General features: G+C 45.6%; 1 protein-coding gene across 1 annotated transcript in view; it reads left to right on the forward strand.

The window, feature by feature from the left end:
• CCDC60 (coiled-coil domain containing 60) overlaps positions 1-15,710 on the forward strand; it is a 230,048-nt gene that overhangs the window by 210,642 nt on the left and 3,696 nt on the right. Inside the window, exons 9-13 of the mRNA XM_006890496.1 lie at positions 2,160-2,231; positions 6,211-6,273; positions 7,079-7,201; positions 9,437-9,568; positions 13,382-13,571. Of these exons, the coding sequence (XP_006890558.1) occupies positions 2,160-2,231; positions 6,211-6,273; positions 7,079-7,201; positions 9,437-9,568; positions 13,382-13,571 (580 nt within the window). The remainder of the gene's footprint in view (positions 1-2,159; positions 2,232-6,210; positions 6,274-7,078; positions 7,202-9,436; positions 9,569-13,381; positions 13,572-15,710) is intronic.

Consider the following 15,710-nt stretch of genomic DNA (forward strand, 5'->3'; position numbering starts at 1 on the left):
GACCAACGAGATTGGCTCATAAGTAGGTGTCATCAGACCTCCTTCTGATGGAAAGCCTGATCCACAGAAACTCCTGACATGTAAACACACAGGCTTGAGCAGAGAAGTTCCCTTCCCAAGGGTAGATTTCCTTGAAGTAAGAAAATTACATCCCAAAAACAAATGAGGCACCACAAGAGGTTCATCATCCCCTTCAGCGTACTGGGATGCCAGCTCTGACTTATTGGTTATTGTTATTACCATAATTACAGTTCACCAAGCACTTTCCCATGCATCATGCCCGCCTCTGCTCGTTAATGATGGATTTGTCTGCAGCTGCCTCAACTCGCACTGGGGCTCGTGAGAGTGGCACTTGGAGGTGCTCAGAGATGGCACTGGCCCAGAGGACCCGAGCTTCAGTGTCTGATTTATCAACATTACAGACAGACAGTGCTGGTCAAGTATCAGTTCAATGAGACCCCTTTCTGTGTGCAAAATGGCAGGCGTGAGCACCAGTGTTAGAACCAGACTGAACAGAGTTCAAACTTGGTGCCCTTGGATGAGTCATTTAACCATTCCCCAGTTGTCAGTCTTTCCATCTAGAAATGGGTTTATGCAGCAGTCAAAGCACCACTTTGTTGTCTTCTGTCCATTTAACATCCGCTTGCTGTGGGCCATTGGGCCATCTACATTACCTCTCTGGTTCTACTTCAGTAAAAGGAAACTCATCAGTATCATATTCAAAAGAGCTGTAATGAGAATCATATTATCCTTGGATTGTTGGTGTTGTTAGAGAAAAAAGGCCTATTTCAATGAGTCATTTTAAACACTGGTTGAAATAGCGTGAGCCGAGCAAATAGTAAGCACCCAGGGAACGGCAGTGCTGGGCTGATGGTAGTTGGGTGAACACGTGTTTTAATTCACACACAGCATCCCTGGGCTTCTTGGTAACAGCCTGCTAACACAGGTAACAGGTATGTCAACTATCCCCATCACCTCATCTCATCGACAGAGAAGCTCAACCACGACTGACTGATTTATGGTCTTCAAAGACAGAAACTACACCAGAACCCAGCTCTCAGAAGGCTCGTCACATGGTCTCTGTCTCTACTTTAATGAGAAAATAACCATGGTTACAGAGCAAGAACCTGTTGAAATCTCTGATCCTCATCAATTCCCCCGAGAGGGAAAAATCTCCCTAAATCTCTCGCTAAGGCAGTAGATATTGAAGGCTTCCTCGTGGAGCTGAGAAGCCAGAGTGAGGGAAAGCTAGGCATTCATTCTTGTTCCTCATTTTAGAATCTGAATTCCTCTCTCACTTCAGACACCGATTAAGGCAAATGTCGATTTCAGGGAGGAGGATTACGAACCCTTAGAAGCCAGCCAGTTCACCTCCTTATCTCAAAGCCAGACTGCCCCCTAGTTGTCTAAGGCGGTGGCTTTTTCTTTTCAAACCCTCTAAAACTACTTATTGTGTGCCACTGAGTCAGAATTGACCCACTAGTGGGTTTTCAGAGGCAATAAACTGCACAGGAGGAGACTGCCCATCCTTCTACCATGGAGGAGCTGGCCATGTGCCTTTAAGACTGCTGCACAGCTTCTTACCACTAGACTAGCCCTGTTCCATTCTTGTACTTCCCCCCCTTCACATTGCTGTTGAGGAGTAGGAGAGGCTGAGAAGGGTCACAGCTAATCCGCCCTCCAGCAGGTTTTCAAAGGCTATAAATCATGCAGCAAGAGACTGCCCATCTCTCTCTCTCAAAGAGGTGGATTCAAACTGCTCACCTTTGAGTTTGGGTGGGTTGGTTGCCCACCTTTACCTACTAGGCCACCAGAACTTCCTGTTGCTTCTCAAATATCCCTCATCCCGGTCACAATGAATCTATCTGAATCACAGGGGGAGCTGAGGAGCCTATGGGGAGTTCTCAGATAATATGTCCTGAACCATGTGGACAGAATTGTGGGAGGGGAATCAAATGCAGGTTCTAAGGCCCTGTCCCAGGACTAATAGGACCAAGTGTATGGAGGCAAGGCCCCTGAATCTGTATAATCAGCCAATTCTCTGCAGGACTCTCCCACCCAGGAGGACCAATGATCCCTGCTTTTAGAAAGAGCACTTTTCTCCTGCCCCAAGGCCATATGTTCAGTCCCTGGCTAAGACACTCCCTCCTGCTTTGCAGCCTCGTGTCAATGATGAAGCAAAACAAGAGTGAGTCAGGGTTGAAGGAGATGCAGACCACCCTCAAGTCCAGGTAAGAGGAGGAGAGCCTGCAGCAGTGTGTGGAGAGGGCCCTCAGGTGCAGAGTGAGTCAGGGCTAAGGAGATGCAGACTACCCTCAAGTCCAGGTAAGAGGAGGAGAGCCTGCAGCAGTGGGGGGGGACCCTCAGGTACAGAGTGAGTCAGGGCTAAGGAGATGCAGACTACCCTCAAGTCCAGGTAAGAGGAGAAGAGCCTGCAGCAGTGGGGGGGGACCCTCAGGTACAGAGTGAGTCAGGGCTAAGGAGATGCAGACTACCCTCAAGTCCAGGTAGGAGGAGCAGAGCCTGCAGCAGTTGGGGGGGACCCTTTCTGGCGCAGAGGCCTCGGCAGAGGCAGTCCTCACCAGACGGGGGGAAGTGGGGCTGTAAGGAGGGAACCTGGTCTCTCTTCCCTGTGACGTCCCACAGATAAGCCTCTGGACGCCTGGGAAAAGAGATGATTTCAGACATTCCTCCCCAAGAATTACATCCCATGAAGTGAACTCTCCCAGGGCCCTCGGGTGGGGGGACAGACCACATGACATGGTTATTGTTTAATCTGGGGAATCTGTAATGGGCGAAGGAGTGGTCCATCCCAAGGCATATATTCATAATGCAATTATTCTTTCCTCCTACCCCTACATGTACCAGAAACCATGCTGGGCCCTGGGGATTTGGTGACAAATGAGACAATGTCTGGACCACATGATCCTTTCCGTGCCTGGGATACCTGGAAGTCTGATGCAGTCTGAGGATGATGAGACTTCCAGGGGGAAAAATGTCTTTAAGTACATGTTCTGAGGTGGGGAAATACTTAACATGCTGAACTGCGAATCAAAAGGTTAGCAGTTGAAGACTATCCTGGAAGAAAGGCTCGGTCAATGGTCCAAATTCCCAAAAATTCAGGCATGGTTAACTCTGAGGAGCACAGTTTGGCTCCGGCATACAGAGCGTTTATCATGAGTCTGAACCAACTCTGTAGCAACCACGGGTTTTCCCCCCCATAAAATACAAAGCACTCTATAGTACTAAACCTTACTATACTACAATTTTGCAATACAGTAATCTATAAGTGTCCTTATAAGAGGCCTTTTATAATAAGACTTAATAGCAGATATAAAGACTATCATAACTTTGGATTAGTGTTGAGTATAAACGAGTTTTCAAAAATAACGCCCACATGGAACAAGAAGAAGGGCTGAAGTCACCAGGATAGTTTTGTGGGTGGGCTTGGGGGAGGAGGAGGATATGGGAAACCTTCAATGAGGACTTGAAAAGACAGTTTAATAACGGACATAGATGCAGGGTAACTGATCATATGGGATACAGTGTATACAAGACTATATGAAATACAACTTAAATAAATGAGGGATTGTACAGAACACAATGTATAGAAATGACACATAATGTAAATGAATTCTTATATGACAATCAGTTAAGAATATTTTTAAATTTAAAAAATGCCCACAATTGGAGTATGTGCTGTGAACACTTGTGACCTCCATCTTGGTTACAGTTAGAAGGAAGGCCATCTGCACCTCATGATCTCTGCTTGTGGACACCAGGCTAAGAAGTTTTTGTGGGGGGAGACACATCTATCAAATAAGCTCATAGTTAGTCATATAACCATGACACTGAACTGTGTTCTAAAGGCGAATTGGTCCAGTGTTTAGAATCAGCTTTCTAGCCAAGGCTCAGCTTAACAAGTGCAGAGAGATGAACAAATGATGAAGAAGTAGCTAACCTCGGATGTGAGAGCAGTGCTCTAAGCAGAGAGAACAGCATGTGCAAAGAGCCTGTGGCAGGAGGAAGCTTAAAGAAGCTTAGAGAAGATGAGTGTAGCTGGAACTCAAGGCAAGGAGACAATGAAACGGGCAAAGAGTCTCTTGCTGTTAACTCATGTCTGCCTGTCTACCATCACCTTATAATCCCACTTCCCTGCCTCACTCTCTCAACCTACTCTCCAAGCCACTACCAAGGTTCTAGCAAAGTAGAAAAGATCTTCAGACTAGAGGTCAAGGTCAGGACCTCCCCAGGGATGGAAGCTGCAGGAGGCAGGTATAGCTGGTTAGAATCCAGAATCATTACTAGGGTACTGTGTCCCAGAGAGGTGGACTGGGGACTTGCTCCATCACCCACCAGGCCCATGTTCTACATTCAGTCTCAGTAGTTTCTGGGAGAAACAGCAAAGACCTGTTGTATCAAGAGGGGTCTTGGAAATTAAAGAAGTGTCAACCTCAAGGCTAAGAGGAAGGTCAGCCATTCATCAAAGAGACCAGCAGAACTATGCATACCGAGAGATCAAGTGAGTTTTCCAAGTATCAGAAACATGAAAGAGACAGAAGGCTCTAGATACTGAAGGCCTAGCTCACTGAAGAGACCTGGGAGAAAGCCACAGAGGAGGAATGGGCATTATCAGGGGACTCCAAGCCTGTCTGGAGTCCTGACCAGGCAAAGTCACAGGGGGAGCAGTCGCTGAAGAAACCCATGCAGTGTACACTAGGCAAAGGTCAAATGGCATCAGCTGTGGGTCAGTTCTGACTCAAAAGCACACACAACAATCTATGTTACTGAGTAGATTCTGACTTATGATGGACTTCACAGGGTTTCCAGGGTTATAGATCTTAATGTGAGAAGACTACCTCACCATTCTCCTGAGAAACAGATTCTAATTCTTCCTCCCAAGGAGCAGCTGATGCTGACCTGTTGGTTGTTGCCGCTGCTGCTGTTGTTGTTATGTGCCAACTTATAGCGACCCTATGTACAACAGCCCTTAACCCTGCTCTATCCTGTGCCAATCTTATTGTCTCTGACACACCTACCCCCATTACCCCAGTCACTGAGTTAATCCATCTCATCAAGGGTCTTCCTCTCTTGTGCTGTCACTTCACCCTCCCAAGCATGATGTCCCTCTTCAAGGACTGGTCCCTCCTTGCAACATGAGGCCTCGGAATCCTTGCCCTCATGGAGCAGCCTGGTTTCACCCTCTTCTAGGATGAACCTGTTTGTCCTCCTAGTAGTCCATGGTATATTCAATACTCCTCTCCAATACCACAGCTCAAAGACTTTTTCTATCATCCCTAATCATTGTCCAGCTTTCTGAAGCATAGCAAATAACTGCAAAGACTATTGCTTGGATCAGACACATCTTAGTCTCTAGATTGACACTGTTGCTCTTCAGTACTCTGGACAGGTCCCTGACCACAGACTTCCCCAGTGCAATTCATCTCTTGACTTTCTGGCTGCTGGCACCAAGAGTGTTGATTGTGGAACAAAGTAAACTAAAGCTGTTAACAATTTGAATCTCTTCACCATTTATCATAACACTGCCTATCAGCCCAGTGGTGAGAATCTTTGTTTTCTTGATTGTGAACTTCAGTATATATTGAAGGCTTCCGTTTAGGTTACAGAAGAGAAATCTTGAGCAAAAAGGTGGTCTGGGGTCAGGGACATCAAAGACAAACTAGGAAGTCTCATCTCTCAGCAAATGTGGCCTGGGCTTTGTATGAAGTGCTGACTGAAATTAAGAAGAGAGTGTGACGTTTCAAAATGAACTTATCCTCCAGATGTAAAGATCAATTTAACACAAATAAAACACAGGTCCAGAAAATGTGTAACCCTGACAATTTTTATGCAAAGTCAAATGGTAAAAAGCTTGGACAACAGGATTAAGGGTTTGTAGACAGGATGTACTGTGATCGATGAAGCACAGGTCAGATCTAGGCAGGTGAGAAGGAAAAAGGAGAAGCTTCTAGGCAAGGAGTTTGGCAGAAAGGAAGGTGGAAAGGAGAAGCAAACACAATGGTTCTGAGGCTTGGTTAGAACCACCTCCCTGACATGAACCCTGAAGGTGAGCAGGGGTCACAGGGTGTTGACCTCCATGTGGTGAACCCTGAAGGCGAGCAGGGGTCACGGAGTGTTGGGGCAGGAAGGAGGCATCCTTGTCAGGAAAAAAGGTGTCAGACAACTTGAAATCCCCCCTTCATGTTTCAGTGATAAGAGCAGCAGTACCAGTGGAGAGAGTCACACGCAGCAAACCCAGAAGAAGACAAAAAAGTAAGTCAAGTGGGAGACTGGGAAGAGGGGCACAGAATAACCCAACCCTGAAGCCATGGACGTGACAAGAAGGCAGGGGACCCCTGGGCTGTATCTCACAGCCAGGGTACCAAGCAGCAGTGCCCACGATGGAAAGAAGTCCTTCCTCTGTGCCCGGACACTGGGTGTGAGGCACTTGGCCTCTGCGGTCTTGCCTTATCCGCTGAAGCAGCCTTGGGAGGTGAGGCCAAGATGTCACTTTGCAAAGGAGCAAAGGGAAATTTGGCAAACTGAAATCAGTATCTTCCCTGAGGCCACCCAAGTTGGGGAACTAGAATTTGAACTTGAGTCTCTTAGGGCCAAATTCCGTTTTCATCCATGTCACCAGACATGCCACTCTGGGGTCACTGATAAGGCCTTAGGACCCCCAGTGGCACTGTGGTCTAAGCATCCGCCTGCTAGTTGAAAGACTGGCAGTCCCACCATCTGCTCTACAGGAAAAAGATGAGGCTGTCTATTCGCATAAAGATGTACAGCCTCGGGGACGCTAGGGGGCAGCTCGACTCTGTCTGTAGGGCTGTTAGGAGTTAGAAGTGACTCAGAGTTGTGGCTTTGGTTTGGAATGCTCCTGCACAGGTCTGCCCTTCAACTGTCCAAGCGGATGCTGAAGGAGACTTCAGATGACGTGAAAGAGACCAGGTGAGTAGAGGTGATCCCCAAATGCAGACCATCTTGGGGTCCAGGGAGGCTGAAGTGGGAGCCCCGAAGCTACTGGGAAATGTTCCCTGGGCTCCATCATCGATGCCTTTCTCGCCTCTGTCCACAGCCGCCTCACCCGGGACCTCCTCCACTGTAAGACGAGTATTTGTTCCTCCATGCACGCCAAGTTCTACAGCGTGGCCCAGGAGGCCGGCTTCTGTCTCCAGGACAAGATGGAAATCTTCATGAAGTGAGGAAATGCCCTTCCCGCCCGCTGTAAACACGCTTCACAGGCCCCTGCTATGTGCTGCCATGTGCTCAGCCCCAAGGTGACAGGGAGGAATAGATAGATATATCACATAGCCTCACAGAGCTCACAGACTCGGGGCCACATGAGAGGGGGAAAAACACACGTTACAATCACTGTCATTCAGGAAAAGGAGCCCTGGTGGTGCTGTTTGTTAAGCGCTGGGCTGCTAACAGAAAGCAAACCTACCAGCCAGGCCAGGGGAGTAAGATATGGCAGGCTGCTCCATTAAAGGTCTAAAGCCTCAGAGGCAGTTTTTGAGAGGAATCTCACTGTCCTCCCAGATCTGCAGTAAAGTGCTATGGATATTGAAAAAACAAAACAAAACAAAACAAAAAACCTATAGCCTCAAAAAACTACCCTGTTCCCATAATGTTGCTATGAGTTGGAATCTAGACAGGACTCTCTGAAGAGATGGCATTAGGCTGAGCTTTAAAGGATAAAGAGGGATTGGCTGTGTGGTAAGAAGGTAGAAGCCAGTTTCCAGGCAGCAGGGAAAGTGCAGACAAAGCTCTCAGGTGGGAAGGGCAGAGACTATTTAAAGGGCAGGAAGAGGGGAGAGGTGAGCGCTGCACTGTGCACAGCCAGAAACACATTGTTAGGACAAAAATTCCTTTTAAGAGCACAGGACACCACTGGATGCTTGCTTTTCTACTGTGGCAACCCCGCCCCTGCTCCCTCCCCAGCCTGCTCCTTGGCTGCAGCGATCACGGGCCTCAGCGAAGGTGCTGTGATACAGTGGCCCTCTGGCAAAGGGCTTCTCCATCCTTTTAGCATGATGGGCCACCTGCACTGGGCCAGAGGTTCAGTGGTGGCTGAAACCGCCCCAGCCCTCCAGACGTTCAAGTGAGGGAAACAGAAAAGAAAACTACAAGTTACTACAGAGTGTGGTGAGGGCTAGCACAGGAGTCCACAGAATGAGCTTAAGAGGGTCCAGGAAACGAGATGCTACATCAGACCCTGGACAGCAATCAGAAAGGTCTTCCTGAGGGAAATAACATTTGCTCTTTGATAAAAACAGACAGTAATCCCAGGGTGCTCGCTGTGCACAAGGAACAGGTCTGAGGTCTTTCCATTTATTTACTCATTTAACTCTTCACAGTTCTATGGGGGCAAGTATTATTACTATGCCCATTTTATGGACAAGAGTCCCCAGAGAAGGCAGTGGATTTCAAATCTGGGGTCACAAAAGAAAAGCAGAAGGGGAGAGAAAAGAAACAGGAAATTTCCAGAGCCTAGAGTATCCATGGCCTGGACTCTAGGTGCTTGCAATACAGTCAGAGAAACAGACAGAGGCCATATAATAAAAGATCTCAGTAGTCCTGATGTGGAAGATTAACTTTATCTCAAAGACTTTGATCAGGAGCCAAATTATGAAATGCTGACAGAGAAACGAAAGAGGATTGAAACGCGAGAATATCATAGGTATTGAACAAAACAGTCTTGGAGAAAAAGGTATTCAGAAAGAATATGCCAGAAAGTAATACAGCTGTATTTGTAATACTAGCTGTCCTTGGAGATAAGACATATGTACAAAATTATAGTGGAAGTGGAGAAGAGAGGAAGCCAGCATTAATTAAACACTGAGAATGTACCTGGCACTATACCTAGAACTTCACACACATTATATTATTTAATCCTCACTTCTGGGATATAGGAACCTTTATAATTCCCATTTTACTGAAGAGGAAATAGGTAAATATAATTAGAAGTACAAAGGGAATGTGGAATAATAAGAGTCACTTTGTTTAACAGAAATACTCCTGGGCCAACAAATGTTTAAGTACTTGACTATTAACCAAAACGCTGATAGTTCAAATCTACCCAGACACACCTCGAAAGAAATGCCTGGTGAAAATCCTCTGAAACATCACAGCCTTAACACCTCTAACAAACGCAGTTTCCCTCTGCACACTTGGGTCACCATGTGTCAGAAATGACTTGACAACAAGTGGTTTTGAGTTTGGGATTTAGTAGAAAGAGTGTGTCAGGACCTTGGACAGAGTAATTTTCTGTCTCTGCCCATCAAATTGTTGCTGAGAGTGGCCAAGGGGGATAAGAAGGTCCTCATGAAGGTGAAAGTGTGCAGACTGGATCTCAATGGGCAACCGGAGTGGTGTAAAGGGACTCTGATCCTTCTTCCTCTTTCTTTTTTTATTACACAACCCATGATGGCAGGCGGCAAGAAGAGAGAAGTCTCCAGAAATTCAATTCCTTTTTCCTTGCCTCAAATTTCCAAAAGGATCTTGCCAAAATGAGGTACCACGCCTCCATGGTAAAAGGAGATGCAGAAGAAATTGCAGACCACTGGTAAGGATCCGAGATCAGAGGGTCTCTGACATTAAAAGGTGGATGGGGGTTGCTCTTACAAGATGACAATTGATCCCATTATCCTGCAAGGTGTAGAGAGGCATCAACCCAAAAAATATTCACCAGTTGTTGTTAGGTGCTGTCGAGTCAACTACGACTCATAGCAACAATGCGTCTGCACCTTATCCTTTCCTGAGTATCCTCATCATCTCATATACGTGACCCCATTCTACAGTCACTATGTCAGCAGAGCCTCACCTCTCACCCTAAGAGATTATAAGTAGAACGTAATTGGGGGGAAGCCCCTCAGTACCTTCATGGCAGATAGCCCAGCCAATTGTGTTCTCCATACTGACCCGATGTTTGAGTCGGGCTTGCAAATCAAGGCTCCTTGGGTGTCCTCATAGGAGAGGTGGATGAAGCAAATGAACCTGAAATTGTTGAAGAGTTTGAGGTCCACAGGGAAGTTACTCCTGATAATGTACTCTCTCAAGGGTATGAAGCCTGGCCAACATAAGCTGGTGACATAAGACCCTAATCATCCCCATCATATCCTGGAGACATAACAGCCACAAAAGGACCATGAGTTGAATAGCAACAACATGGCAGACATAACTACAAACACTTTCCATCAGTTATTTCACTCCACACCAAAATAATTCCCATTTTACAAACAGAGAAACTGGGGCTCAGAGAAGTGAAGGCACTTGTCCAAGGTCACAAATGTTAGAAAGTGGTGAATTCAAGATTTAAACTGCTGTCTGATCCTGCACTCTTAAATACAGAATTGTTGGAGTTCAATGAACAATGATTTAAAAAACTTAATCCCAATCAAGACACCAAGCTACCTGAAAAGGTCTAAAAATGTACCCAGAACTTCATTCACAATCTTAATAATCCAGAGATTTACCAACTAGTCTTGAGATCTTGACCAGAATTGTGTGGGACATTTCAGTCTCACACTCAGGGGACATAACTTTTTCACCCAACAAGATCAAACTCTAAGAGGCATGAAGCTCTTGAGGGGGAGGGCCCTCTCTTTAGGGGAGATGAGAGAAAAGGAAAATATCATGAAGATATTACAGTAAGAATTTAGAGCCTGAATTTCCTGTCAGATTCTGTCAAAATCTCCAACAGTAGAATTCCTGCCACTGCTCCGTAAGGTTCCTATCTAATTTCTCAAGTTGCTATTAAATATTTGATCCCATCTAGGTAGACTTAAAAGAGCATTCTTCCCAAGGCAAATATTTTTATTAGTTATGCTAAACCATTGTGAAAGTGATGCTACCAAGCCAAAGGTGGGTGATTTTAGTCTGCGGCCCTCAGGCCCTGTGGTATAGCACTGGTCTGTCCATTTGCTATACAGAGGTAACTCATGGTTTCTGTGAAGCTGAACATTGTGACACTGATGTGTCAAATGCGATAATGGTTATCCATGGTGGACAGTGTTTGGTGGAGCTTCCCAATTACAACAAACTTAGAAGCAGGAGTGGCATCCATTTCCATAATAGCTTGTCTCTGGAAACCCTATGAACTTGGAGAAACAATGAAGTTATACAAGTGTTCAGGTCTTTCATTCATAGGGTTGCTATGAGTCATCTACAACTTGACAGCATATAACAACAACAACTATGGGACATAGTACTGACCTTGATAACAGTATGATCAGGGGATTGATCTTGACAACATTATAATCAAGCTACACAGGCAGTTCCTTCTCAAAACATAAAACAGAATTGTCTCTCCAAAACTCACTGTCATTGAGTCCATGCCAATTCACTGCCACCCTGTAAGGACAGAAAGAACCCCATAGGGCTCCCAAGACCATAAAGCTTTATAAAAGCAGATTGCCGAATCTTTCTCCCTCTGAACAACTACTGGAGCCAAATCCCCAGGCATTCAATTGGCAGTAAACACTATAAACACGGTACCACCAGGAATCCTTAGAATTACCCTCTGACCCAGCAATTCCCTTCCTGGGGTATGCTCAAGGGAATTTAAAGCAGGGACTCACACAGCCACTTGTACATCAATATTTATTATCTGTGATCCCCAACAGAAAGAAATAACCCAAATGTCTATCAAGAGATGAATGAATAAATACAATGTAGTAAAACATTTCCACCATAAAAAAGGAATAAATGGCATTCTAATACATGCTTCCACATGGCTGAATCTTTACAACATTATGCTGAGTGAAATGAGGCAGACACAAAAGGACAAATATTGCATGATACTATTTATAAGAACCACTGAGAACAGATACACAGAGATCTCAGGAAGTGCATTAGTGGTTCGTCACCTAAGGGTGAGAGTGGGGAGAAGAATTATAGTTAATGAGCATGAAGTTTCTGTTTAGAATGACAAAATTTTCACAAACGGTGGTTGTGGTTGCACAGAACGGTGTAATTTTTTTTTGGTTTTTTTTCTTTTTTTTTTTAAGAGAACGGTGTAATTAATGCCACTGGATGACACCCTTAAAAATTATTCAAATGGCCACTTTCATGTTGTATTTGATCACAATTTTTAAAATCTGAGGGAGCTCTGGTGGCCCAGTGGTAAAAAGATGTACTACAATCCCAAAGGCATGTGATTCAAATCTACCAGCTGCTCTGCAGGAAGAGGATGGGCAATCTCTTCCCATGTGATTTACTGCCTCTGAAAATACACTGGAGGGTCAGCAATGGGTTGGTTCTGACTCAATGGTTCACAACAACAATCAAGCCAAATAGACCAGAACCTTGCAAAACCACCACTCACTCACCCAGGTATTCATCCAGACTTCCTAAAAGTATTTACTGAGCACTCAATGTGAGGTGAAGGAGCTCTGGTGATGTCTACAGAGGGCTATACTACTAACCATAAGGACACGAGTTTGAAGCCACCAGTGGCTCCTTCGGGGAAAGATGGGCAGTCTCCTACTGCTGAGATATAAAGCCCTGGAAACCCGATGGAAGGCCAACCATGAATGAAAACTGACCCCAAGGCAGTGGGTTTGGCTCTCTGAGTGATGATGAATTAGACAGGGTTCAGGACACAAATAACTCCAAGTCCGACTCCTCATTCTAAACAAGAGACACAGAGAAAGATAAACAAAGATAACACAGATATAACCAGAGATTGTAGCCTGAAATGATTTTTTCCTTCTTCAAAACTGTCCACAATAGGGAATGCACATATTAGGAGGCAAAAGAAAAAAAACCAGAAGTGTCACACATAAACCTTGATCACACACCTGACCTACATCCACATCATCAGAATCAATCTGTTCCCACTATGTGACAATCCCAAAAGTCCTCAGAACCCACTTTGACTCAAGGAGTGGTGCATGCCAGCACCAGGAAGACGGATAATACACACATCACATCACATCACCTCACCCAATCACCATCACCACCACCATGCCCATGTCCACCACCATCACCACGTTATGTATGGCACTTTCTTGCCTCCCCACAGGCCTCTCCTGCTGGGGCTTCTCCTCCCTAGCCTGACTAACTCTCAAAAGAGAAGCTTCAGAATCATCATGTCTCCTCCCTTCTTCAAACTTTTCAAGTTTCTAGCTGAGAGGGAATGTAGGAGTCTTTTTCAAAACATGCCCCTAACTTGCTATTTTTAAAATGATATGCAAGCCATGCTCCAGTTTTCCTACCTCTAAAAATCAATGCCTCATCTGATCTGTGGGTCCATTGTCACCCCAGAAAGTGGAAGCCACCTGAGATCACAAGAGCGGGACACAGAGGTGGAGGGCCTGAAGTACTCCAGCTGACCTCCCAAAGCTTCCTAACGGGCCTTTCCCTTTTGGAATTGAAGGTACTTTGATCTGTTGTCCAAACTCCCCGAAGACCTGAAGAACTTCCTCCCAGCCAAAAAGATCCTGGTGAAACTGCAGAAGTTTGGGGAGAACCTAGATCTTAGGATTCGGCCTCACGTCCTCCTGAAGGTGCTGCAGGAACTGAGGGTCTGGGAGCTGTGCTCCCCCGACATTGCTGTGGCTATTGAGGTAACCATGCCCTTCCTTCCCTGGAGGCCACTGGGCCACCACTTGATCGTCCTTTCAACATCGGGTCACTGTTTAAGCTCAGGGAACACACTGATAAGAAACTCCAAGGCCCCTGCCTTCATGGATTTCACATTCTAGAAAGAGAGGGATTGTCACTTGACGCTCACTGTTCAATGCCAGCCACTGGCTACTGAGTCTACTCAGTGAAAGGTGCATGGTCCAAATCTACCAGATGCTCTGTGGGAGAAAGATGGGCAATCAATTCCTGTGCCATTTATTTACAGCCTCTAAAAACCCACTGGAGGGTCAGCTATGGGTCAGCTCTGACTCTGTGGTACACAACAACACAACTTCACAGACTAGCACTGTGTTCCATTTTCAGTGGCTGATTTTGCACAAGCAGATTACCAAGCCTTTCTTAAGACATACCTCTGGGTGGATTCCAAACGCCAACACTGAGGGGAGCAGCCAAGTGCACTAACCATTTGTCCTATCCAGAAACTCATGTCAACTCTGAGGTAAATACTATGCTAAGCAGTGCCCCCTGGAGGCTCTGTGGAAACCAAACAATTAAATGGACACATGAAAAGGATACTCAACCTGTCATAACAAAAAGAGTTCTGGCAGACTAGAGGGTAAGGAGTTGTGCAACCAACCCAAAGGTAGGCAGTTTGAATACACCAGCTGCTCTGTAGAGAAAAGATGAGCAGCCCCTGAAAATCCCCTGGAGGGTCAGCTATATGTCAGTGCCAATTGAATGGAACATAACAACAGTGTCATCTTATTAAAGTACCCTGGTGGCACAGTGGTTAAGGGCTTGGCTGCTAAGAAAAAGGTCATTAGCTCAAGGCCACTGGCTGCTCTGAAGAAGAAAGATATGACCATCTGCTTCTTTAAAAGACTTAGCGCTTGGAGCTCGGGTGGTCTACTGGCAAGAAGCTGTGCTGCAATCCCTAAGGCACACAGTTCTAATCCAACAGATGCTCTGCTGGAGGAGCGGGGCACTCTCCTCCTATGCTAGTTAGATCTGATTTGACATTACACAACAACATTTAAAAAGAAATAAAGACTCAGAGTTTGGAAGCTCGGCGGGACAGCTCTATTCTATTTCTTTAGAGGCACTATGAACGGGAATAGACTCAACAGCAATGTGTTTGGTTTGATTTCCTGTTTTAATAAAATATACTAATAATTAATCTAAACATCACTACTGAACATGTAGTCCATGGGCCAACAGCATGGATTCACCCCACTGCTTACTAAAAATGAAAAATCTTCACCCCAACCATGCCTACTAAGGTGGAATCTACATGTCAGTAAGAGTCCACGAGGTCTGCATGCGGGTAAGGCTTGAGGAACACTAGTGTCAAAGGAAACAGAAAAAGGAACAACCTCAACTGACTGTGGAGGGTGACTTGTAATCTGAGACCTGAACAAGAAGGGAAAAGGGACAGTTAGGCAGCAGGAACAGCATGTGCACCAGCAGGGACAGACGGTGACCTGGTAGAGGAGCTCAATGGCAGTCAGTGGGTTTAGAACGAAGCATGCAAGGAAACAGGGATTCCAACAAGCCTGGAGAGGCAGCCAGGGCAATCTGTGCAGAGGCCAGGTGAGCTCACTATCACCACCACTCTCGATGTCCCCAGGGCTCTGTTCTTCTCTCAGAAGTTGTCACGGAGTGTCCTGTGCCTACCCAGGTCTGTGCCATCTGCATGATCACTACTAAGCTTGAGGCCAACATTAGAACCATTATGTCAATCCACCTCATTGACGGTTTCCCTCCTTTTCACTGCTCTTCTACTTCACCAAATCTCATGGCCTTTTCTAGCATTCCTGATGATAATGTATCCAAATGAAGCATCAAAAGACATTAGGGAAGAGCTGGGAAAAAGGATTCCTTCCTAAGGTGTTAACAGTTACTAATGGAGTCACTTCTTTTTTCTCAGATGGTATATATGCATTTTAATAGAGCCTTCAAAGCCTCACCTTAAAAAATGTGCCTGTCTCAACAGGAACTAGGCAAGGATGCCCATTATCTCCTCTCTTATTCAATATTGTATTGGAAGTCTTAGCGATAGCAATAAAAAAAGATAAAGACATTAGAGGTATACAAATTGGCAAAGAGGAAGTAAAATTATC

Source organism: Elephantulus edwardii, unplaced genomic scaffold, assembly GCF_000299155.1.
Source record: "Elephantulus edwardii isolate Elephantulus edwardi_28Jun2011 unplaced genomic scaffold, EleEdw1.0 scaffold00089, whole genome shotgun sequence".
NCBI lineage: Eukaryota > Metazoa > Chordata > Mammalia > Macroscelidea > Macroscelididae > Elephantulus > Elephantulus edwardii.